The 27,500-nt window shown below is 38.3% G+C and overlaps 1 protein-coding gene across 1 annotated transcript in view; it reads left to right on the top strand.

The window, feature by feature from the left end:
- LOC149302324 (CUB and sushi domain-containing protein 1-like) overlaps nt 1–27,500 on the top strand; it is a 589,437-nt gene that overhangs the window by 435,432 nt on the left and 126,505 nt on the right. Inside the window, exons 19-23 of the mRNA XM_089482423.1 lie at nt 143–259; nt 855–1,070; nt 2,068–2,256; nt 19,030–19,199; nt 22,532–22,688. Of these exons, the coding sequence (XP_089338549.1) occupies nt 143–259; nt 855–1,070; nt 2,068–2,256; nt 19,030–19,199; nt 22,532–22,688 (849 nt within the window). The remainder of the gene's footprint in view (nt 1–142; nt 260–854; nt 1,071–2,067; nt 2,257–19,029; nt 19,200–22,531; nt 22,689–27,500) is intronic.

The following is a 27,500-nucleotide window of genomic DNA, read 5'->3' as shown; positions in this document are numbered from 1 at the left end:
CATATCCAATTGTGTAAATGAGACATATTCTTTATTGTGCTGCTGAGTCAGTTTAAAGTTCGTTCGGATCAGTGTTTATCATATTTTGCTTGCGTATGGATGGGCGCAATTCAATCTCTTTCATAAATCTACTTTATTTTAGCATTGTGTGGTGGATATATTCATGGAAGAACAGGAACTATACTTTCACCAGGTTTCCCCGATTTTTATCCTAACTCTTTGAATTGTACATGGACAATCGAAGTCCCTCATGGGAAAGGTAAGAATTATGTATGCTGCTTATTTTCAGTATGCAAACAAATGTTAGTAAATCTGAATTCCTACTTCCACACATACAGTTAGTATAACGGAATTCACCGTCATATTTGGTAAGACAAAATGACATGACATGAAAAAAAGGTTAGTGAGTGTTTTTGTGTATATCAGAATAATATTGGTTGAATGACATAGCTGGGTCAGCACCAAAATCCTGGAGAGTTTACAACCAGCATTATAACATAATATTGCATAATCAAATTATTTTTATCTAACATATCATAATTTTACTTTAGTTAATTTATAATTATATCAGGGATTTTTTTTTTATAATTAATTAATATGAATAATTAGAAACAATACAATTATTACTAGCATTGTTACAAAGATACAATTAACAAAAAATATCTTTACATGGTAAATGATGTTGGCTGTATTTATTATATTTTTCTACATTATCTGGAAATTCCATTTTACAAATGTTGTATTTACAGCTGGTATAATTATCACAGATATTACAAGTTTGTATTCCATTCTTGAGACTGTTTTATTTCCTTTAGAGTTTTATACATGTCAGTGTTATTCCTTATTTCCTGTAGGTGTACAGCTAATGTTTCACACTTTCCACCTTGAAAGTTCCCACGACTATTTGTTAATAACAGAAGACGGCAGCTTTACTCATCCAGTTGCCAGATTGACCGGGTCAGTCTTACCACAGACTATAAAAGCTGGGCTTTTTGGGAATTTTACAGCTCAGCTTCGCTTTATATCTGACTTTTCCATCTCATATGAAGGCTTTAACATTACGTTTTCAGGTAAAAAAAAATAACATTTGAAGAACGTGATTTGTCATTGACAACGTTTTTGTGAATAAGTAAAGAAGATGAAGTAATGAAAGTAGATCATTCAATCTCAGACAGGGTGTGTGAAATTTTATGAAACAGACCACACACGTTGTACACAAGGTATAGTAAATCAGTGTTTATTGTTAAAACCTCAACTTATCAACCAAGCATGTACAATAAGACCTGCTAACCAGATACTTGGATGGACATAATGCCTTGGCATGCCACATGCATATTAAAGAGAAAATAGGTGCTCAATTTTTTATTCCTTGTCAAAAAGTTGTACAGAAATACTAACATTCCTTATTCTATTGCCAGAGACATCATGCTTACCTATACAGTTTGAAGGGAGTTTGCCCAAAACCAGGTCTACATTTTCAAGGGGCCAAGTAGCCCTGCAATGCATGAATGAATGAGAGTGGTTCTGTTTCTTTACTCGTCTATATTGAACTGCATTCAATCTCTATCTATTTCAGTTGAAAGTTAATTATATAAATATGAGTGATACTGTATACCAATTTTAGTCTAATGAACAGCCCCATTACAGCACATTAAAGTGCCTTCATATGCACTCTCTACCTGTCTTGTAAGACCACCTGAAAATGTTATGCCATCCAGTACTGGAGCTGGCTGGTGGGGAGTATACGAAACGTGCATTATGATAAGCAGGAGATACATGAAAATGCATAATCTGCAAGTCAAGGAGGAAACAGTGCAAACAGAGATGAGTTCTGATGAACACCTATGCACATTTACATGGGACAAAAAAGTTAATTTAAAGGTGAAACAATGCATATGATGGCTGAAAATTACCTGGAATGAGGCTCAGCAACAGTATATTTAAAAAAACAATTTCCACCTTGTGCAGGTGCTGCTGAGTTTTACTTTTTCATTCATACATTATTTTTTTTCTTTGACCAAATATATATATATATCAGGCTGTCTATATTTTGTATCATTTGTGCAGAGTATGACTTGGAGCCATGTGAAGATCCAGGTGTCCCAGCTTACAGTAGAAGAATTGGATTTCATTTCAGAGTTGGGGACTCTTTAACTTTTACTTGTTTCCCTGGATATCGTCTGGAAGGCGCAAATAAGCTTACCTGCTTGGGTGGTGGTCGGAAAGTTTGGAGTACACCTCTTCCAAGGTGTGTGGGTAGGTGGTCACATGCTTTCATTTCATTCATCAAATATTAAACAGTCCTGGCTTAACACTGCTTAATACTAACAATTTGTTGAACCATAGATTCTAGAGATAATTACTGAATATAAAGCCAACCCAAATTTTCTTTAGTGCTTTAAAATAATCATAAGCATTGATGGTATTTTCCCTTCTACTGTAACTGCATATTAAATGTAAGAGGTGATGAATATGCCACTACAAACTACTTAATGGGCCAATTTAATCATTCAAAGCTAATGTGTATATTGGTTTTGTGATTGGTGCACATCCTTTTTGAGTTTTCATTTGAAATCTGTACTGATTATTAAGATTTTATTGTGCTTCTTTATTGAACATGTATAACCAATGGTTTTACAAGTGAGCTGTGAGTAATTATAACCATGATGGTCTAACCTAGGACCTTTAAGCAGCCAATCAGTAGAGAAGAGATGCTATTAAAATCAATGGGAAGGCTTTCCATTCATGAGCATAGGGCAGTGATGTAAATGACTGGTAATAGGTATATCACATGACAAATAACTGGGGGATGGACAAAGGGACAAATGCATACAGTATAGGATGATTCTGCATAGTTGCCCAAATGCGTTTAAAGGACAGATATCACCTAAGGATAAATGGACTTCTAAGCTGTCACGTGCATTAAAGTGGCTATGATAGCTGGCTACGATAGCATGTCCACATTCTCACAACAGCAGCAGTCAGTAAAAACTGGTATGTTTCATATTTTTTTTTCTTTGTTGGTTCTGATGCATTTTTACAATTTTAAATGCTTTTTTAAACTTAATAAATTGTACAGGGCCGCTGTGTTTCAGAGTCAGATGATTTGTTCAGTTGTTCATTAAGATCTGTGTAGTTTATTAACAGGTGTTTTTAAATAAAATGACATGGAAGATAAAATCATCTTATTCCTCTTGATACAAATAATGACCACGTGGTTGCTGATTTAGTTCTTGTTGGGCTAGTTCTAATTTCAATGCTATCCAAATAATAAGTGATTTTTTTTTAATGACATACTGGAATTAAAAAATCTGCCTTCTGCCAATGAAGAAGTGTGGAAAAGCAAATACCAAATCATGCAATTGTTAAAACAGCTTCATTCACCTACTTTTTGTTGTTCCTTAGACATCACTTTGGTTTTATTTTGACTGCATACAAATGAATACCTCTGTTAAGAATGGAGAAGGTGAAGGAAAAATCAATAGATACTTAGTTTCAAAATAGTGCATGACCCATGTATCACCTTAATTAGTGAAGTGACTTACTAAAGTGAAATCTTTATCTGAAATAAATTTACTGGGGCATAAGGGATATGACCTGTATTGTATAGTGTTTTATACAATTTACTTAAACGAACACTTCATAGTTATCACAGCCATAAAAAGCAATCTCGACATTATCTATGTATATTTTATTACAATAATCTATAGCTACCTTGTAATTTACTGCAGCTAAACTTCAGTACATTTACGCATTTCCTCTGTATCAATTATCACTCACTATTACATTTTTTTAAATTAATCTGTACAGAAGGAGCTGAAATGCAGTATATAGTAGAGGTGCATTCGGATTAGTACAAAGTCGTGGGATTTATTTTTTTTAACAAAAATTGCCTATTTTGTGCGTTGCTACCGATCTCCCACAATGAGGAAGGACCAGTAATTACAAGATGCTACTTTTTCTATTATTAACATTTAAATAAAGTCAAATAAATCTTACATGTGCTGCTTATTAAGAATTACCAAATATAGACTATAGTTAACCATTGCAATGCCAGAGATATCTATACTGAAAGAACCCTACCTCAGATTACTCTTAAACTAAACTTTTAAGAATATAATGTAAATTCTCAACCGAAACACCAACTTATAACAGAGAAGAACTAAAATGAGGAACAGAAAAATAAAAATCACAGGGGACCTGTGGACCCCAAGTTAATTCTGCTGGGAGATTGTTCCACAAACTCACGACCCCTTCAGTAAAGTAAATCTTGCTTATAATAACTAAGACTTTATTACATTAAATAAAAGTACAAATCTCAAGGGTTATGTGGACCTCAACTTCTCCTGCTGAGAGACTGTTCCACATATCCACCAATCTCTCATCAAAGTAAGTATTCCTTATATTTAGTAAAATGTTATTCCAGTTTAAAAATCTTTGTGGGAGCATAATTAATATGGAACCCTTTTCCTCTGAAGCAAGACACTGACTCACACTTCCTCCCTCCTCCTGCTCCCCGCTCTCTGTTGGCATGGACTCATGCATCTGCCCAGAGAGAGATCAGAGAAGAGCAGAAAACAGCTGGAGAAGGTAAATGAGCAGGTGGGGGCAGATACAAGGCAGGGGGAGAGTGCAGGGGGCACAGACAGGACTTGGGGACACAGAAAGAGAAAGTGAGATGTTTTTTGGGCAACAACTTTGTTTCTGAATAAATCTTGTCCTAAAACAAATGAGCCCAATACAAAACAAAAAATGTGTTTAAAACTATTTTCGGACTTGTAATACATTTAGTACATTGGCATTAACAGAAAATGATTAACAACTAACTAAGATGTAGTTTAGGATATTGCATATTGGACTGACAAAAATAATTTTTATATAATTTTAATTTTATATTTACCTTTAGAAAGATGATCCTTAGCAGATTTTTCTGGTGAACTGGAAGGGCTGGTCCATGGCCAGATAACACCCCAGACACGAAGCCTCTCTGTTGCCCACCATACATCATGTTTTTTGTTTTTTTTAAAGCCAGATAGTCAATGTAGGCATAGTTATTGTGATGTCATCTGTTCCACGGGCTTCATTTGTACCCCTGTTTGATGCCAGAACTATTTACACGCATTGGTGACATTTTCTGGGGTGACAAATGACACTTCTCCCCAAAGGCCAAATACTACAGGCTACTGCCTGAATAGCCTGACAATAAGACTAGCTATGTGAACTGGCTTTGTGGCGGGATTTAGTGATTCATTAAGATCCTGTCCATGGCATGGTTTTATTTACTAAAGGATCTATTCATTATGAAGGGCTCACACTTGCAGGTTTCTCCAGGAAGAAGGTCTGAGCTGGGCCCATAAAATGTATAATTTAACATGTAAAGAGATTTTGAATAAACATCTTGCTGAATAAATTATACATTATACTTAGGCAGACAAGTTCTTCCTGCAACATAATGTATAGTAGAGTTAAGAGAATAAAGGAGCGTTAGAGGAGGGTAAGTGCTTGTTTAATTTGGGCATTAGACTTTGGTGTTGTTTATCAAAAGCACATGACAACAATGAAATAAGCTAAAATTCAGTTAACAGCAATTATGCTGTTTATTTTCGACTTGGAAAAATTTGGGGGCTTTCCCAAATTCTAGGGCGTTCCCAAAAGGGGGAGGTCCATGACACCTTCTGGACTCAACTTTCATTATAGAAAAAAAGGTTCCCCCAAGGATAGTACGATAAAAAACTTGCAGCAGTAGTAGTGGAGCAATGGGCCTGCGCAGGCAGACATTTTCAGATAATAGGCACATGCAGCCCAGTGGAGCAAGACTCAATTTCTACAATATTATAGAAATTAAAAAAACAGTTCCCCCGAAGTAAGGAAAGTCAAAGAGGTGCAGCAGCAGTAGTAGTAGATCACTAAGCCTGGGCAGGTAGACAGTGGCAAATGATAGGCACATGCATCCCCAGGGAGCAGGACTGAATGTCCACCACAATCTTATAGAAATTTAACAAAGGAGTAAGGACGGTCAAAGAGGAGCAGCAGCAATAGGGCACTGAGTCTGGGCAGGCAGACACTGGCATATATATATATATATATATATATATATATATATATATATATACACTGTAAACATTTTATTTTTGTAAATCATCAGCTTGGTTCCTCAAAAATAATCCCAGCTTATCCGTATAAGTAATTTTTTTCTTTTTATAAGTCCATTTAAGACTTTCTTCCAACAAACAAAAAACAGTATTGCATCATGAATTACTGGACTCCCATTTAAAGGTAAGTCCAACAAAAAAGGTATTATATACTGCAGTACTAATTTTTCGCATTTATACTTCTGGACTAACATTACTGTTCTCAGCAACTTATTTTCTTGCTAAAGACTGCAGTGATGGTTATATAGGATAATTTAGGTGTTGGTTTATCTGTTGACAGATTTAATTTCTTAATTTAGGAATTATAGCAAGACCTTTATGCAACCGGAGCAAACAAGAAATCCATTGGTTATTATTAGAAAAAGTAAAGTGTGGAAAAATTGCAACATGATAAATGTACATTTACTATCTTGAGAGAATCATGTGATAGTTTTCCACAAGTAACTGACTTTTCAATTTCCTGTCTCATAAGGGCTAGGTTATAATGGAATTTCTCAAGGGAAAAATTGAGTTGTGTGCTTACAACACATGAACATTCCTTATTATTGCTGGGACCAGAGCAAAGGACTCAAATGACTCAGATAGTGCCAGAAAGCTGTGATGTACTGCTTGATAAGTGTTATAGCTTTCACACATTGTCATTTTTTCTACACATTGTAAGGCACAGATATGCCATGGCATTGTAAAGAAGAAAATATAAATTTTATATATACATATATATATATATATGTATATATAAAATTTATATTTTCTTCTATATATATATGTATATATATACAAACAAACATACAAAGTGTATGTATCTGTCTATCTAGCTATTAACATGTGCAAATAGGCCATAAACAATTCTGACAAATTATTTGGTTTGCTTTTGGCCTATTTTGTTTCCTGCCCATTCGTATCGGCCAAAAATTCAGGGGCATGTGAACTTAGGGCAATATGGCAGCGCTTGTGATGACATCCACTTCCCTGATTGGAGGATCAGGGAGGATGTCACCGAAGTGCCACCATTTTGGTGGAAGTTGTCGTCGGGTTATGTCCACGGAGAAGCAGACAGAGAAAGAAGATAGCAGATTAAGGATTGAAGATAGAATAGAATTGGAAGCTGAATTGGTCAGCAGAGAAGCATTTTTAATAGGAAATCACCTTAGACCGTCATAAACCGTCATTTTAAAATACAATACCCTTACTGTAAACATAGAATGAAACAAGCTGAATATAAATCCTTGTTGGATAATGAAATGGGAGTAAGATAAGCAACAGATTAACCTTATAATGCACAAGTGTCCCTTGGCTCTCAACACTACAAACGTTTTTTCAGAAAAATCTTTGAATATCTAATCTGGTGAAGTTAGAATTCAAGAAGCTGCCTTGCAAGTAAATTCCTACCGTTGCTTGAGAACTAAACAAGCCATTATTCCTACAAAGAACATCTGCTTGTACTGATGCTTCTACAAAAAAATCACCTTCCATAGCCACCTCTGGCATTGCTTCAAAGTCTGATATTAAATCATACGTTTTAGACAGAACCTGATGCACACACCTCTGGTATTCTGGTATATAAATAGAATATCAGATTGAGACATAAATGACTTGATCATATTTTTCAGAGGGGAAATATGACAGAACTGAGCAAGTCACCATTAAAACAAAAACAGTTTAAATGCACATAGACAGAGGGCATTGGTGCTACTGGCACCATTATTAAAGCAATACATCTTTGGGAATATCCCTGAGGCATTTGCCCATTCATCAAAAGATTTTTTTCCTTATATCCTTTAGGTCATAACAGTGGTACTTGCTCAACTAGATCAGAAAAGAGGAATTCAATTCTGAATGCAAGCGCCATACATTGCCAAAAAATAATTAATATACAGTAGATGCAGTTTTATTGTATTTTGTGTATACATGTCTGTGTTTACAGCAAAACAGATCATCCCCAGAGGTAGAGTAATTGGACAGATGGAATGGCATGCAGCCTTCCCTGCGTATCCTTACTATTCTACCTTCCTTCCTTTTCACCCAAGAGGCCAACGTGACAGCATATCTGGTTGGTGCATGGTGGTCGGGTATGGGGAGCTTTGAGTGATACGTTGAGGCCTCCCTTGAGGGGGGGGGTAAAAAAGAAGAGCTACCCCTGAGCCAACTCTCTGGTCTGAAACATGTAGACAGCATTTCCAGATTCCTAAAAAAAAAAAAAATCTACTTATCATTGCTGGTTTCAGTTTCAATTTCCCTTGAACTATATATTCTGAAAATAAATAAATGAATTGAGGGCCCTTAAACCTCCTATTAACCAAGGGGGGGTGATTTCTGGTGGGTCTCCCCCATAAGATTAATTTCTAGTTTTTATATGCTTGTATTATATTGAAATGGTAGGAGGGATCAAGGAGTTGAAGTCAAAGGCTATCAAGTTGTAAATCATTTTAAACTCCACTTCCAACTCACCTGAAGTTAACTTCAACCAACAACATTAAAAATCATACAATGCAACTTACACCTACAGTTTTAGTGAAATGTATACAATTTTAAGATAGCCTTATTGTTTGTCAGAAAGTCACCTTCACCTTCCAGGGGCACCTAAAATGTTGCAATATATTGCCCAAGAAGGTACCTCTAGGAGTTACATCATTAAGATTTATCGTAGTTGGTAACAATCCACAGCCAATGTATCTTTAATAAATAGAACTTTCCTTTCATCTTTCCCAGAACCGTATGCAATAAGCTAGAGGAGCTGTATGTGACACGAAGATGAAATGTTATTAGTAAATGTTTCATGTATGGTGAAAAGGAAATTCTGCTACAGTATATGAATATAATATGCAAAGGCATACTTTAAATGTATGTGTCTACCTGCTGACAGCACTGAGAAAAGTAATCCTTTTCCTGCTATGTCTTGAATTCCTTTTTTTGCTTGCCATTTAATGCATGAGGGTAAATCATTTCTATGCTAAGTGAAAACTTCTAGCAGGACAGAAAAGGACAACAGAGAAGCATAGCAATATCTTCATAAAATTACACTGAGATGGGCAATACACAGCATACCCCTATAGCAGCAAAGTAATTATTATATTCCTTGTAGAACACATGAGGACTTGTGAATTCTGAAATGATACATGTGTTCATTGTACCACTTGTAAACATTGATTTACAGCACTATTAGATACAATGATGAATGAAGATGAAATAAATGCTTAAGACAAAAAAGCTCTTTTTTAGGATACCAGAGAAAACAAAATGCCAGGTTATTTGAGTGGTTACAGTTGTTGATTACTTGCCCAGCCAGGCACATTGTTCCTGATGTATGTTGTTATCGCTCTTAGATGCCCTTATCTTGTCATAGATTACTTGAGTTATATCTATCATTAGTGGGTTCTGGTCCCATCTCATATATCTTTTACTGTCCTGGATTGCTCTCTGTACAGTTGTCCAGCACAACTTCATTGTTATATCTGATACATTGAGCTGATGTCCACTGTTATATGAACTCATTAAAAGTGGTCAAACAATAATTCTGTGTGTCTTCTCTTGATGATGTTATAGTTCAATGTGTTTCATATCAATATTTTTATTAGTATTCAATAATGCTTTGGTTTATTTGATATAAATTTTGATTATGACACACACATATCCAAAACTCAAATAAATAATAAAGACTTAACATTTTCCATATACATATTTGTATTTACATAAATTTGGTTTCATTAATGTTTTTTTTAGAACAAGTTTTGTCACAGATAACCCAAAATCTATTCTTCAAATTAAACAATCTTTTCAAATATGGCATCTTTGATGGCATATGCTTATACTGTTCTTTGATTTTCTATGCTTTTTATTATGTAAATTGTACCTACCACATGAAGGTAATTTAATTTAAATGCACAGAATGTACCAATGTTTTCTATAAATAAAACATTTCAGCTGTCTTTTGTATCACTGAAACGTGATTGTCACTCTGTGGTAGTAAGAGAATCAAGATAATTGGAAAATAAATTATAAAAACCTGTCTAGATATTTAATAATGTTAATCATTCGGTTTGATTTACAAAACAACTTAAGACTTTTTGTGAATATACAGCAGGTTTCTTGTAAGATATTTGGTGATTAGTATTATGCATAACTAATTACATTTTCTGTAAGTGCCAGAAACCCTCATATGTTTTCCACTAGAAGAAGGCATTTGATGTCATCTTGTGATCCATGATGCAGGATAGATGCCTAGTAAGGAATAGATTTAGGAATTGAAATAGGATACTTAACTCTTTCCTGTAACCGGTATAAGAAATTGAAATGTGATTTAAAGAAGCAGTAGAGTTATTTTTTGGCTCTTAAGAAATCTATTGAGCAACCCTTATGTTAAAAGTAAGGTTTGCTCGGTCGTTATAAGTTAAATTACATTCCTTTCAGGACTATCTTTATATCTAATGTAGCCTGGGACAAACTTCCTTATGAGCCCCAATCATACCCAAGTGAGAGTAAAGATGCAACCCGCATAGACCTCTCCATTAACACTTTGTTCTCGGTGATGTGCAGGCTGCTTGTTGTTGGGAACTAAGATACGACAATGTATTCCCTGTTGCTGCACAGTAGCACGTGATGTGCATGACATGAAAGATGAATTGTTGTGGGTAAGTTTGTAATGGCTCCACACAGAGCCGGCCTTAGGCGTTGTGGCGCCCTGTGCGGACTACTCCTCTGGCGCCCCCCCTCACTACCCCCCTCTGCCCCTTCAAACTACCCCCCCTCTCTGCCCCTTCAAACTACCCCTCCCCTCTGCCCCTTCAAACTATCCCCCCCTGCCCCTTCAAACTACCCCCCTGCCCCTTCAAACTACACCCCCCCTCTGCCCCTTCAAACTACACCCCCCTCTGCCCCTTCAAACTACACCCCCCCTCTGCCCCTTCAAACTACACCCCCCCCTGCCCCTTCAAACTACACCCCCCCTCTGCCCCTTCAAAGTACACCCCCCCTCTGCCCCTTCAAACTACAGCCCCCCTCACTTACCTTGTTGCCGGAGTCCTGCGGTGAGAGCGGGAGGCGTCCGTCTTCTCGCTCTGCCGCGGTGCCGGCATTTCATGTTGAACGCCGGAATAGTCCGGCGCTCAACATGAGATGCCGGCACCGCAACGGAGTCACAGAGAGTAAGGGGCGCCGAGCGGTTGCTGAGAACTTCACGAGCAACCGCTCGGCGCCCCTGCCCGGGACTTAGATTAAAGCATCGGGGTTTTTTTGGGGGGTTTTTTTTAAACTTTATTTAACATGAATGATGTTAAATAAAGTTTAAAAAACAAACAAAAAAACCCCGATGTTTTATGTTAAGTCCCGGGCAGGCGCCCCTGCTACCATGGCGCCCTGTGCGGTCGCACAGGTCGCACAGGTCGCACACCCCTAAGGCCGGCCCTGGCTCCACAGACCTCCACCTCCAGGCTATGGTGGTTGTCAAGGGGTTCAATGGATAGTGGAATTGGGTTCAGTTCTGCTGCAATTTAGGTGATCTCTTATGATCAGTTCCCTACCAGATGTGCCAATCACTGTGGTATATATAACTTGTTTAAAAATATGTGCAGTAATGTGCTGGGATTTAATAGTTAATGGTTTTGATGCTGCTCATAAAGGTCAGCTAAAACCTGCTGTTATTCTTTTGCATAACCTGAATTTTTATTAATGTCTATCAGTCAGCTGAATAAGGTTTTTAATATGAGATTTCTAATAAAGATAATTAGTTTATATTATTATTTTCATTATATGGTAGATATTCGTTATTTAAAGCATGATTTGTTTAGGGACTGGCATTTCATTTTTTTTAATTCTTGGTTCATGTTGTAATATATGTTACCCTGAAAAAAATATGAATAGCATGCGAAAAGTTTTTACGTTTATTTCAGTGATTAAACTTTAAGTATATTTGTGGGTTAGCAGTGCCTAATATCTTGGATTTGGCCAAATTAAATTCTAGAGATAGTTCTATAACAAGAAAACTAGTAGCAGTCTGCAGGCTGGTGGTGGTGCATGGGAAAATTATCCATTACCCCCCAGAGCTCAGGATGTGCTACGCAGTGGCGGATCTACCGGGGTCGCAGGGGTCGCGACTGCGACCGGGCCCCGGCGGCAGGGGGGCCCAAGCCAAGGGGCCGCCCGAAATCTTTTTTACGTTTAAATAAGGCAGGGGCGTCCAACATGCGGCCCGCGGGCCAAATGCGGCCCGCGAGACCTCGAGGTGCGGCCCGCGTAAGATCGGCAGCCAGGGCAACCGATCTTACACGAGCCGCACCTCAAGCCCTGCTACTTACTTGTGGGAGGGTCTTCTGGACAGCACAGAGGAAGCGGAGTTCACGTGACTCTGTGAATCTCATGAATCTGTGAATTAATGATTATATGAATAAATGTGTGTGTGTGTGTGTGTGTGTGTTAGCATGGATGTGTAAGTGCTGGAACCTAGGCATGATGGGACTGTGATTGCTGTTAGCAATCACACTCCTATCATGCCAAGTCAGCCAGTACATGCTGAAACCTGGCCAGCTGCCCCCCTTGTGTAGTGATAATGCCAGCAGTATGGGGTCTGCACTTACAGCCACCCTGTACCAGCATGTACTGGCTGACTTGGCATGATAGGAGTGTGATTGCTAACAGCAATCACAGTCCCATAATGCCTAGGTTCCAGCATTTACTGGATGGATGTGTAAGTGCTGGAACCTAGGCATGATGGGACTGTGATTGCTGTTAGCAATCACACTCCTATCATGCCAAGTCAGCCAGTACATGCTGAAACCTGGCTAGCTGCCCCCCTTGTGTATTGATGCTGCCAGCAGTATGGGGTCTGCACATCACTTACAGCCATCCTGTACCAGCGTGTATTGACTGACTTGGCATGATAGGAGTGTGATTGCTAACAGCAATCAGAGTCCCATCATGCCTAGGTTCCAGCATTTACTGGATGGATGTGTAAGTGCTGGAACCTAGGCATGATGGGACTGTGACTACTGTTAGCAATCACACTCCTATCATGCCAAGTCAGCCAGTACATGCTGAAACCTAGCTAGCTGCCCCCCTTGTGTAGTGATGCTGCCAGCAGTATGGGGTCTGCACATCACTTACAGCCACCCTGTACCAGCATGTACTGGCTGACTTGGCATGATAGGAGTGTGATTGCAAACAGCAATCACAGCGAGCACAGTCCCATCATGCCTAGGTACCAGCATTTACTGGTTGCCTAGCCTAACAGCAATCACACTCCTATCATGCCAAGTCATATTGCTAATTTTGTCCAATTGCGTGTTACCTACTTTTATTAAACATGTGAGTTTTTATTAGTATTTTTATAGGTGGGGGTCATTTTCGGTTTTGGCTAAAAATAAATAAATCTAGGGAATCCTGAATTTGTAGTCGCAAAACTTTCAAGGCCCAGAAATCAGTGAGAGGAAGAGTAAAGGTTTTGTGTCATTTTACTTTATTTTAATCTGCATATTTTATTAAAGGCCATATTTTTTGTCACAGTGAAAAATGAGTGCGGCCCGCGCACGTATACAATTCTGATGAAGTGGCCCACTGCAGAAAAAAGTTGGACACCCCTGGATTATGCCCTTTGTACATGCGCCCCTTTTTCTTTGATTATGATTCAATATGTAAATTGAATTTGTTGAATTAGTTGAAAAAAAATTGTTGGGTAAAAATCATGTTTTTTGGGGGGGCGTGAGGGGGTGGGGGGGCCCTTAACAGATTCTCGCACCCGGGCCCTGAGGCATCTAGTTACGCCCCTGGTGCTACGCATGTGTCTAGTGTGCTTAATGGATAATCTTCCACAGATGGTAGAGCATACTAGTACTTAAAAAATACCTAAAAGACACCATTCTAGTGGAAGTCTTACACGTTAAAGGAATTTTTTTTAAAAAAAGCTTGAGATGTTGTCAGGGTCCTCAGTAAGGACCCCAACGAAGCGACTCACCTGAGTACCCGCCAATGGCGGGCACCAGTTCCCACACCGCTGCCGTCCTCACTGCTGCTCCGTCGGCTGCTTCGCCGTCTGTGTATAGACGCGCGCGCGCACCCCCACCTCTCTTTGTGGATTCCTGAATGGAGAAGGCGGGGAACGCGCGTCAACGGCGTTACGCACGGAGACGGGACGACCCCTGGTGGTAGCTTTAAAAACCAGCACTGAGTATCACTCAGTGCTCAGTTATTGTGCCTAACGGAGCTCTATTGTATTGCTGATTATTTCTATTGATTCCTGTTGCTGACCCTTGCCTATTTGTATACCGTTTATGCTGATTTCTCCGTTCCTGACCCTTGGCTATTGAATATCGTTTATGCTGATTTCTCCATTCCTGAACCTTGGCTAATAAACACCGTTTACGCTATTTTCTCCAATCCTGGGCTTTTTATTCCTGGACTTGCTGAATTGCCATCTGTCCTCACCGCTGTGAGGTATCCTGCATACCGGGTTCCTCACCTCGAATCCCCGACATAATAACTGAGCCACCATGGAACCCGCAGGATTTCCGGACACGCTTACCGCTCTCACACAACAATTAGCCAACTTCCAACAGACGCTCCAGGAGACAGGAGGTACTTCACCTTCAGGTACAACAAAATGCACCTCCCGAACAAGCTCCTGCTAATCCACCGGCTACAGCGCCTCCAGTTGTTGAAGGTGCCACTGCTCTTGAGCCACAGATTCCTCTACCGGAACAATTTTCGGGAGATCTGAGTATATATCGTGCTTTTGTGACTTCGTGTGAGATCCAATTTCGCCTGAAACCCCGGACATATCCTACAGACTACATCAAGGTACACACGGTCATATCCCTGTTATCCGGTGAACCTCAACTTTGGGCGCATCACCTATTGCACAGCAATAGTTCAATATTGGACTCTTGGCGTTCCTTTCGTGAGGTTTTGGATTCCCTCTATGACGATCCCTACAGGGTCTCCTCTGCTACAACTACATTGCGAGCATTAAAGCAGGGTCGCCAGCAAGTGGAGGAATACATCTCGGAGTTCAGACGCCTAGCTTTAGAATCTAACTGGAACGAACCTGCACTACATGACCAGTTTCGCTGGGGTTTGTCGGAGGCTATCAAAGATGAACTTGCACGCACCTCTATCCCACCATCCTTAGAAGAATTCGTACGCCTGGCTACCCAGATTGACAGAAGACTACGAGAGAGACGAGCTGAACGCCAGGCCACCAGTTCCAGTTGGACACCGGCACGGGATCATCCTGGGGTCCCTTCTTGTCCTACGGAAGAGCCTATGCAAATAGGTATTGTTCGAGGCCCCCTTTCGACCGAAGAGAGAGAGCGTCGTAGAGCCTTGAACCTCTGTATGTATTGTGGCAAACCAGGCCATCTATTCAAAGATTGCAGACTCCGTGCCCGTCATACCAAGGGAAAGGAACCGATCGTTTTGCTTCATACCAGTTCCAATAGACGTCCTTACCTATCGCCTCATCTGTCTATCTCCGTGTCTTTGCAGTGGACTAAAGGTACAGCCCGGCTCACAGCCATGGTGGACTCAGGAGCCAGCGGAAATTTTATCGACGTCGAGACACTCCAGACTTTGACTATCCCTACACGTCTCAAGAGGAACCCGGTGGCTATCCAGCTTGTGGACGGAAGTCCCCTCAAAACCGGTCCCATCGTCAGAGAGACTGTACCTTTGACCCTTCATATAGGGAATGGTCATACCGAAACCATCCAGTTCGATGTCGTACCCTCTCCAGTGTCTCCTCTCATTTTAGGTCTCCCTTGGCTCAGGAAACATAACCCCCTCATAAACTGGGAGACTGGTGTACTTCAGTTCTGCTCCTTAAACTGTACCAGTCGCTGTCTAAAGACTTCATCCATTTGTCTCACACAGACTGTTTGTCTCACGATCCTTTCTTCTAAAAAACAAAGATTTATTTGGACTGAGGCGGCCCAAAAGGCCTTTGACTACTTGAATGAGAGATTCGCCTCGGCTCCTATCCTTCAACTACCTGTTCCACAGAGACCATACACACTCGAGGTCGATGCTTCTGACACCGCTGTAGGTGCTGTCCTCTCCCAAAGACAAGACTCTGATGGGCAACTTCATCCTGTAGCCTTCTTCTCCAGAACGCTATCACCTGCCGAGAGAAATTACTGTATAGGCGAACATGAACTGTTGGCCATAAAACTAGCACTGGAGGAGTGGCGACATCTTCTCGAGGGTACTCTTCACCCCATCACCGTCTTGACAGATCATAGAAATTTGGAGTATCTACGTTCAGCTAGACGCCTGCAACCTCGACTAGCAAGATGGTCACTATTTTTTACCCGGTTTCCACTGCATATCACCTATCGTCCAGGGTCTCGCAACGTCAAGGCGGATGCCCTATCCCGGATGTATGACTTAACCTCGTCCTCCTCAGATCAGGACATAATCCTCTCCCCTAATCATTTCCTAGCTGTTACCCACTCAGTATGGGATTCTGTGCGTCAACATTCAAGAGACATTAACCCTTCTGAGATTCCCAGGTTGCGATACCAACACGGTTATTACTATCATAACAATCTTGTCTACGTTCCACCCGTGGACCGTCTGCAGATCCTACAGTCATTCCACGACACCCCTGCAGCAGGTCATGGAGGTACCAAACAGACCCTCGATTTGATACAACGGTCCTTCTGGTGGCCTAAAGTAAAGGAAGACGTAGCATCATTCGTATCCTCCTGTGTTCCCTGTGCCCGCTCCAAGGAGATGCACAAGAGACCCGCCGGTCTTCTACAACCGCTGCCGATTCCCTCAAGACCATGGACCAACATCACTGTAGATTTCATCACAGACTTGCCTCCTTCACACAACCAGTCTACAATAATGGTGGTAGTAGATCGCTTCACCAAGATGGCACATTTTATCCCTACCAATCACCTGCCCTCCGCTGCGGTGACAGCCTCTCTGTTCATTCGAGAGGTCTTTCGCTTACATGGTCTGCCTACTGATATTGTATCTGATCGTGGCTCCCAATTCACCTCTCGGTTCTGGAAGGCATTCTGTGAACAGCTGCATATACAACGGTCTCTTTCCACGGCATTCCACCCTCAGAGCAATGGTCAGACCGAGCGTACCAACCAAACATTAGAGCAATACTCACGCTGCTTCACCACTTATTTACAGGATGACTGGGATCAATACCTACCTTTGGCTGAATTCGCCTACAATAACCACATCCATCGCTCCATCAACATGTCTCCTTTTTATGGTAACTATGGATATCACCCTTCCATGCTCCCAGGTTCTCCCATACCATGTGTTGTCCCTTCAGTTTCTGAACAAATCATCAAGCTTACCAAGACGTACGATATGCTGAGAGAGACGCTAAGAAAGACTCAGCTACAACACAAATTTTTTGCCGACCATCGTTGGTTCCGATGCTCCAGCATACCACCCCGGTGATAAGGTTTGGTTGTCAACCAGACACCTCCGTCTTGATTGTCCTACAAAGAAGCTGGGTCCAAGATACTTAGGACCTTTTCGCATCTCTCGCCTCATATCCCCTTTGGCCGTAGAGCTCGAGCTACCCAGTACCATGTCCATCCATCCCATATTTCATATCTCCCTCCTTAAACCATGGACTGCAAACCCATATCCTAATCGTTGCCCCGATCCTCCTGCTCCAATCATTGTCGATGACGTTGAAGAATACGAGGTCAAGGAGATATTGGACTCTCGACGTTTCCATGGGCGTTTACAATACCTGATCCGTTGGAAGGTATACGGTCCTGAGGAGGATTCTTGGCAACCAGCTAAAGAGGTTCACGCTCCTGATCTAGTTTCTGCTTTTCACCATCACCATCCTGACCGCCCTAAATCTGCTAGAGTCGGAAGGCCTCCCCTAAGGAGGGGGTACTGTCAGGGTCCTCAGCAAGGACCCCAACGAAGCGACTCACCTGAGTACCCGCCAATGGCGGGCACCAGTTCCCACACCGCTGCCGTCCTCACTGCTGCTCCGTCGGCTGCTTCGCCGTCTGTGTATAGATGCGCGCGCGCGCGCGCCCCCACCTCTCTTTGTGGATTCCTGAATGAAGAAGGCGGGGAACGCGCGTCAACGGCGTTACGCACAGAGGCGGGGCGACCCCTGGTGGTAGCTTTAAAAACCAGCACTGATTATTGTGCCTAACGGAGCTCTATTGTATTGCTGATTATTTCTATTGATTCCTGTTGCTGACCCTTGGCTATTTGTATACCGTTTATGCTGATTTCTCCGTTCCTGACCCTTGGCTATTGAATATCGTTTATGCTGATTTCTCCATTCCTGAACCTTGGCTAATAAACACCGTTTACGCTATTTTCTCCAATCCTGGGCTTTGGCTATTTATTCCTGGACTTGCTGAATTGCCATCTGTCCTCACCGCTGTGAGGTATCCTGCATAACGGGTTCCTCACCTCGAATCCCCGACATCTTTAATATTAACATATAAATTACAATAGTAAAATTAGCATACTAAAACTGCTTCTTGTTGTCTGATGTCATATCCAGGCATCCTAAGGAAAGCTTCAAGTTACATCATCAACGAACTGGTAGGAGTTTCAACAAAAGGAAGCAGTTTGAGGTTTTCATAGTTAGTATCTCAGTATTTATAGGTATTGGAATTCAGCAATATCTGTGGAAATATATCAAATGAAATGTTAAGTGCACGGTAGATGTTCATAATGTACAATTGTTAAAATACTTGTGATTTACTCATTTTTTATATTTCTTTGTATTTTGTAAATGCACTATAAAAAAAGAACCCATGCAAATATGTTTAATCAATGTATTGTTTAATTCGATATATTTTATGTTTTAAGTCTATTTCTTAATGCAATTAGGAGTCACCATTTTTTAATCATTTGTTTTAACTATGCCCATTGTCTTCAGCTGAATGTGGAGCAACAGTTATTGGAAATGAAGGCACTCTGCTGTCCCCAAATTACCCTGCTAATTACGACAACAACCATGAATGCATTTACAGAATTGAGGCCCAGGCGGGAAAGGGGATTAATTTAAGGGCTGCCACGTTCCAGCTATATGAAGGAGACATACTTAAGGTAAGATAAAGCGTTTGTATTTATACCCCTTCTGTTGATCATGCTTAAAAGTCAGAGGGGGTTCTTCAGAATCCAGATGGTCAAAAAATGTTCTAATGTTACTAAAGAAAAAAATAAAGATGATGAGCTTTATTGTAACATCCTAATTGTAACAGATATGCCAGTATACGGTATAAATGAGAAGAAAAAAAAATGTGTGTGATATTTGTGAAAGTTAATTAATCTGAATGACCTAACAACATCAATTTTAAAGCTAATGAACTGCAGTCAAGTACTTACATCTTCAAACAACTTGCAGAGTGGTTAATGGTTGGTAAAAATATTAAGTTGTTTCTATAGCAGTGGTTAAGTTAATTATAATTTCAGGTTGAAAAATAAGGGGTCAAGTGTAGCACATGCAGTACACAGTAAGAAGTGACATTTCTTTGCGTTGTCTGCCCTTCATCTTTCATCTTTAAAGTGGTAGTGTCACCAAACACCAAGCAGCTTGACGGTTGTTAACAGATTTAATGCACAGTATGGCTATTTGGATTATACTTATAAAGGACTGCAAGCTACAGAAGATAATGATGTAAAATACTTTTAACTTCCTGAGGAACACCAGCATTTTTTATTCTAGTATCAGTTTAAAAATAGATTTTCAAAATATAGTACTTTTTTTTATTTTTTAAAGAATATAATGTTATCAGGCAGCTGCACATTAGCTTTTTGTATGTGCTGGTATTTTGGCCCAATCTACTAGACAAACACATTGCCTCCTTATTGTACTGCCCGTAATAATCAAGAGACTGTCAATCTCAATCACCAAGCGGGACAATATTTTTTTTCCTATAGGACCTTCCCCTTTAAGACAGTCAGCACCTATCTTTGCCCCAGTTATAAAGCAAGTTATAACAATTTCAAGCTGATGAATGATTAGCTAATCAGGATGGGAGGCCAGTTGCTTTATTTTCGCTGTCATGCTGTACAGTTATTGACATCTTTACACTCACAAAAATAGAAAATATCCTTCTACATGAACTTATAGGCTATTCATGTTCACACAATTGTCTAATTTTTAACATCCTGCTTGATATTAAGGTTTAGTTTTGTCTACATTCTGTAAAGTACATTGGTGGTTGTTTTCTTTTCTAAGATTTTAAGTCCTTAATACATTTTTAGCTATATTTATATTTTGGATTGTTTGCATTGTGAGAAACACACAGTGTTTTCCTTGAAACTTAAGCTGTGATTAAATGTAAGCGAAATCCCACAGAATAGTTAAAAAAATATATATATATTATTTATACAGTATGACGTACTATACATATAAAAATATTATTAAAACAAAGTTCCATTTGTCTTTGAAAAATAATAATAAGTTAATAAGTGCGATAAACGATATGCTGAAACAAACATATAATTAAAAATATAAAAAAAGCTAATTTTATTAAGTTTGGACATACCTTTATCATGAACGGGTTAAGCACAGGGTCCCAGCCAAAAAAACCCTGTATGTTTATTTGGTTTTCACCAATTATGGAAATACAGTACAAAAAATGCAGCAGGACAACATAGACAAACCTTTGGGCTATTCAGCAAGACATAGTCATGCATTAAACTAACATTTCCAACTAATATCAGAAAATCAGAAATTTGATATGACCCCCTAAGACATGCCTATCATTTAAAAAGGAAAAATAAAAGAGACAACAATATAAAAGCAAATGTCCAATCAGTGAAACCAACAGTCAAATATCTTTAATGCATTAAGTGTTACGCATAGTTATACAATATAAGATCTTTATAAGATACTGAGAAATATATATATATATATATATATATATATATATATATATATATATATATATATATATATAAAAGCAAATCCTATGATAAAAAAGACAGCAAAAATAATAGAAAGCATGATAAATGCTATATGTCCAAATATTCTTAGCAGATTTGTTCTATTATAGAAAAGCCATTTGTCAGTTTCAAAATGTTCAGCTTGAAATAATTTCTAAATGCACAATATATTTTGCACTTGATCTATACATATGAGTAGTGAATTTGTACGCCTCATACACATAGTATGTCTCTTTATATGCATACATTTATCTGTAGTAATAATAGGGTATTATCATTTCCTTTAGGGACTTCACTGATGCCTCTATTTTGCAGGCATATTGGAGTTTTGTATTGCTGGTCTTTTATATGTAAAGAACCAGTGCGGTCTGAAATGTTTGAAACTTAAAATGGTAATTTGATAAATTAAATTAGACAAAACCATAACAATGAACTTTGGATGATATAATAAAAGCTCATATCTTTTTAGTTATCAGGTCAAAACATCTGATGATCACCAGAATTCTGATACATAGTAATTTAAGTTGTGGTTATGTTTGTCTCTTTGTGTCCTTCCAGCATCCTTTTCTGTTAGTGTGATGGACATTTCTATAAACATCTGTTGATTTTTTTTTCTTTGCATCCTTTCCTCTCCTTCTTACTCTCTTTCGCAATATTCATCCGGCGCTTTGTTTTAACATAAAGATTTATGTCTATTTGAAAACAGAAAATGTTCAGGGGAAATTTATTACAGTAAAATTCCCAAAAGTTTTTTAAAGCACCCTATAAAACCTTAAGTTCCATTAACAAGCATAATTAAACACCTTGCCTTTGAACAAAAATACATCTTCAAGCTAAAACATAATATGTTAAGAAAAAATACAACACACAATATATTTATATATCATAAATAAAAACAATAAAATATTTACATTATTGTTTTTATGCGACAAATTATATTTTTGTGGAATAATGGTTTCAATTGTAAACTGAGTATAAATGGAGAGTATATTTTTTTCACATACTTTATTCCTTAACTAAAGTCACCTCATACTCTGACACAAAGATGCAAGGTGACAGCTTAACTTCAAATTCCCAATTTCCTTTTAATAGAACCTGACAGAAGGGAACAGACTGGACATTTTCTCTTTTTTTCTACCATTGATGATCTTAGAAAAGACACACTTGACTGAAATGTCAGAAACCTTTTTTTTGAGGCTTTATAAGTAGATTATCAAAAAGACTGAGGGTTATGAAATCTCTAAGGATGGACTCAGGTATAAATATTAATTGTATTTGAAATAGGTTCCAAAAACATAATTGAATATATAAATCTTGACAGCAAGTGAATCGTTTTAATCTTTTATGTGACCTACCAAATTTAACACTTAAAAATATATCAGTTAACCACAGCTTTCTAACCTGAATAAACAACAACTTAGTATATAGATTGTCGTAGGACTTTGTCCAGATCTTAAAATAATTAGTTTCTTTTTCACCCTTTTAAGGTATACGATGGGAAAGACAGTTCTTCACGACTTCTTGGAGCTTTCTCAAAAAACGAGCTATTAAAGTTAACGCTCAATAGTACTTCAAACCATTTGTGCATAGAATTTAACACAAATGGGTCTGAAACTGACCTAGGATTCCATCTCACTTATAGCAGTAAGTAGATGAAAATTAATATTTATCATCATTATGTGTCTTGGCTCGGTCTTGTAAGTAGCTTTCAACTATAATGGACATTTTCCTTTTCAGCTCAAATAATAATCAATTCTCTTGGAATTGTCTAGAAAGGAACTTTAAGCAGCATATAAAAAGCCAAATATAACCTTGTATTCTTAGAATCTGTCAGCACTGCTACATTAATTTCAAAATCCACAGGGTCCGTCACCAGGCTGTTCAATACAGGTTTTCAAATGTATATATGAAATGCAATTCATGTATGCAAATGTTTAAAGAATCAGCATGAGGCAGGAATGGTGCAACACCCCTGGTGGAGATTTTTTTTGTTCCCTGTAGACCATCCTGCTGTGACAATTTCTACAAATTACATAAAGAAAAATACAGATGGATCTGTGAGAGTTTACATTAAGGATAAGGCCCACGTGTCTTTCTGTTGAGTGTATATTTGCAATGATTTGTTGCTTCTAATAAAGATGTATATGCACATTTACATGGTAAGATTCCCCTTTTTAATTTAAAGATATTTTTTTATCCACAGTAAACATGCACATGGTTGATAAAACAACAATACAAATATTACATTTCTAAGTGCCAAGTTACGTGGAAGCCTTGATTAATTGTTATTAATGTGTCTATGATTTTAACTCGCCGTATACATTTCATAAGTGGCCAAGCAGCACCATCAGAATGGTACATGAATTTGTGGACATACTGTATATTGAAACGAATAAAGAAAATATTACCTTATCATGGCAGAATGTCTACAATAAATAACAAGATTATTTGATAAATTAATTGCTTCCTTATTCAAATGTAAAATACCAGTTTATAGAAAATGTGGAATTAAGTTGTATCTTTTAGCACATGACCAAGTCTGGTAAAGGAATGCGTCATATTAAAGATAAAGATAATAAAAAATGTAAGGAGTGTAATAAATCTTAAAGTTAAACAGGATTATTAACGAGTTGAGACATGTAGATATATTTTTTATTTCTCATTAGGGTACAAAATGATAATGTTGGGTTTGTACATGAAACTCTGGAGCTAATTTCTCAGTCCTAGGTATAGAGACTTAATTAACAAGTTTTGCTAACTTTTAATAAGGGATGAGGCAGAGATCTTAGACAGGTGGAAAGAAAATCATCTAGTAGCTAAAGTGAAGGACACTAGAAATATCATTTGCCATGCTTTTTAGTGTAATCTATGTGCTTTACTAGTAATACAATTGCTACAATGTGCTATTATTTTATACAATTACTTTATAGAAATCCGTAAAATTATGGTTAATCCTTTAATATATATACAGCGGCAAGTAAAAGTAAACAAACCCTTTGGAATTACCTGGTTTTCTGCATTAATTGTTCATAAAATGTGATCTGATCTACATCTAAGTTACAAGTATTGACGCAATGTAAATAAATGAATAACACACACACACACACACACACTATGATCAGTCTTCCATGTCTTTATCTAACACACATTATCCTGTATGATACCTTGATCCACTTGGGAATTCATTGTCCCTTCAATGATGGCATGCTGATGGCAGGAAAGCAGCTCCAATTCATGATGCTCCCTCCACTGTAATTCACAGTTGGGATGATGTTTTCATGTTATGCAGTGTTCTTTTTATGCCATACGTGATGCTTTGTGTTCTTCCCGAACAATTTATCCTTAGTTTCATCAGTGCACAAAACATTTTCCCATGGTGCTCTTTGGCAAACCTCAGGCGTGCAGCAATGTTTTTTTGGAGAACATGGGCTCCATGCCTGTTCATTTACTCTGGTTATCTTTGGCTAATATTAAAATTAGTTTGATTATCTGAAACACATAAGTATGAGAAATATGCAAAAATAGAAGAGATAAAACCTTCTTACTGAGGGTCATAAATGTCACTTAGGGACACAATATGTATATAGGTTGAACTTGATGGACTTTGGTCTTTTTTCAACCATATGAACTATGTTACTATGTTACTATGTTACTTTCAAGGATCTTAAAAACAGTTCTCTAGGGCTCAGGAACACTGATTTATAGCAAACTGTGAATTTGTTTACATGTGAAAAAAACCCAAAACAAAATCATAAAAATAAAGCCTAGCACCCATTGGAGACTTTTTCAACATATATTCAAACTGACCAGCCTAAACACCTGCTAACTTCAGCCTCCCTGCCACTGTAAAGGGAAATGGAGCACTGACTCACCCGGCTCTCCAATTGCTTCACCCCAAGCACCCTTCAACATGATTTGTACAGCACCTATGTAAAAAAATCCAAACAAGTAATCTCACTGGGGTTTGCAGACTTCTGGTAAAGTCTTTGAGTATCCAACAGTACTAGAGATGATGTTTCCATTCTTACATTTAGTTACAAAGGTATACAATTCAGGGTTATGGATCCATCACAGATACAAGGAATTAGTCAACTGTAGGATGAATTTAAGCACTCAGCACTATTGTACCAAATTGTTGGCCTATAATCCCATAGTATTAATTGTTGTCTCTTGGCTGAGTTGGATGCACCTCCTTAGTTTTCCTTGTTGCTTTACAGACTGTGTGCTGTTAATCTTTTTTCCGCAGAAAAACATTTCTATTGGAAAAATGTGGTTCCTTGTTGTGTGTAATATACTATTGTTGTTCTCAGTGGTTAAATTGCAAGTATTTAGCATTGAATACAACAAAAGTTATTTTCTCTAAAATGAAATATTTTAGTAAGGCAAAGAGGAGATGCAGTAACATGCAGTTTTTAACTGGTAAATTCTGTATGTCTATAGTTCACAGTAAATCTCCCTATTGTCAGTGGTAGTATAAATCCTACTATAACTGTATAAACATGTAGCACTATGCATTAAGGTTTTCGTTTTGCCTTTTATTCTTTATCATAAAGGTGGTAGTCTTATTAAGGATTTGTTTGCTTTTGAAAATATGCTTATACATTTTTCATTGTTGGCTTGACAATTTTCAGATGAAAATGGAATTTAAGGATTACTGTTACCAGGAAGCAGTTTTTTTATAAATTACATAGCAAGTGTCTAAACTAAAATAATTTGTAGAATGGAGTCATGTTTGATACATTTACCTCTATTCGTTGATAAACAGGGATGTAAGTTCTGAGGACCAACTTAAAAAGTAAAAAGGTATCATCATCATAAGACTGCATAAACTATTTTGATACTTGAATTATTGTATTACCATAATAAACTACAAGAAATTTGAAAAGAAAAAAGATTTTTGGGTCACACTTACCAGTTCTTCTGTACGGTCATAAATATCTCCCACCCCTTTGCAAAACCAGTCGCCAGAAGATGGACAGCTCCATGTAGCTTAATTCCCAGGTACGAGTAGAAGTGACTGTCCTCACATGTTGAGACTATCTCAATTGTATACCCAGCTTTGGGATTAAATAGCCCCTGGCCAGTATTATGTGCATTATTGCAAAGTTGTTTGTTCTCAGTGCCAGTGAATGCCTGTTACAGCTGTGATCTCTTATAAATCTCTAAAAATTGCTTTAGAAAATTGGTTTATTATTCCTTGTGCAGCTTCAAGAACTGAACTATAAGAAGGTAAGCAGGCATAAAAAACAGCAGTTTATTAAAAAGGAAAAGGGGAAAACTGACTTTACTTTATCTTTAATCATTACTAACTTATGAAAGAAATTGGCAAGTGTATTTGCTTTGATCCTGCTTGATGTTCTTTAGCATTGTGATTTAATCAGGACCTGCATTGTAAACCAAATTGTACTTGGTCACTTCATTGAGCATTCTGAGTGTAAACTGTTATGGAATGACTGGAGTCAGCTTATGGACAGGATAATTAATCACTACCCAGAGCTAACTGAATCAATAAGTCACCTAAATATGCTTCCCGTTGGTGTTCCACGTATAGCGGCTACAGTGAAGACCCCACTAAGAGATGTGTGAAAACTTGCACCCATGTCTGAAAATCATCATAAAATAATGTTCCCTCAACATTTGGTATCACGTACACACAGTGTGTCTTAACATTTAATTCATGATGCATGATTTAGGAAAAGTTTGCGGAACCCGCCAATCTCCACGCACTTTTCTGTGCGATAGTTCCCACAGATACCCTTAAGCAACATCTCGTCACAAAGCTATGCCATACACAAAAGAAGAGAAACACATTTTGATTTAGTGCATTGGACACAGCTTTATTTATACATTTTAACAACAAACCATAAATAATGACTCATAAGCAGACCGCTGCCCAAGCTCACTGATGACATCTTATGGTTTTCGATCACTCAAAACATTATTGAGAAACCAATCCCCACCAAGGTTATGATAATAAATGCAACAAAATACTATTAGAGTAGTAGTAGTAGTAGTAGTAGTAGTATTGACCAGTAGTAGTATTGATGAGCCTGGAAGTCAAGAAGGCTTGGCATAAGATATCAGCCATGGACTGCATACTGATCTGGTTGGTCCTTCTTCCAGTGTATTGAGTGGGGTTTTTAAAACTGGATTTTTTAGAGGAGAAGTAATGCCCCCTTTTCAATCCTCAGTAAAACAATCTTTTTTCTGGCAGACAGTACCGCCGGGTGTTATAGTGTTGGACAATGCTTTCTTCTTGAGCAGCACGTTTGAGGACTGAACCTGACCTATAATGTTATTAGTGTAAAAGGAGATGACTAAAGTTGGTCTGAGAAATAGTTCATACAGAAACACTCTACAGAGCGAAGGGATGTAGAACTGTTAGAAATAAATAAGTCAGGAACATATATGTCACAAAATGTACTTTGTTCCTTTAATGATTGATAGGTCTACTCT

This window comes from Sceloporus occidentalis, unplaced genomic scaffold (assembly GCF_023333645.1).
Source record: "Sceloporus occidentalis isolate IW3139 unplaced genomic scaffold, rSceOcc1.0.p SCAF_19, whole genome shotgun sequence".
Taxonomy (NCBI): domain Eukaryota; kingdom Metazoa; phylum Chordata; class Lepidosauria; order Squamata; family Phrynosomatidae; genus Sceloporus; species Sceloporus occidentalis.
Note: the sequence above shows the minus strand (reverse complement) of the source record. Positions and strands in the feature narration are given on the sequence as shown.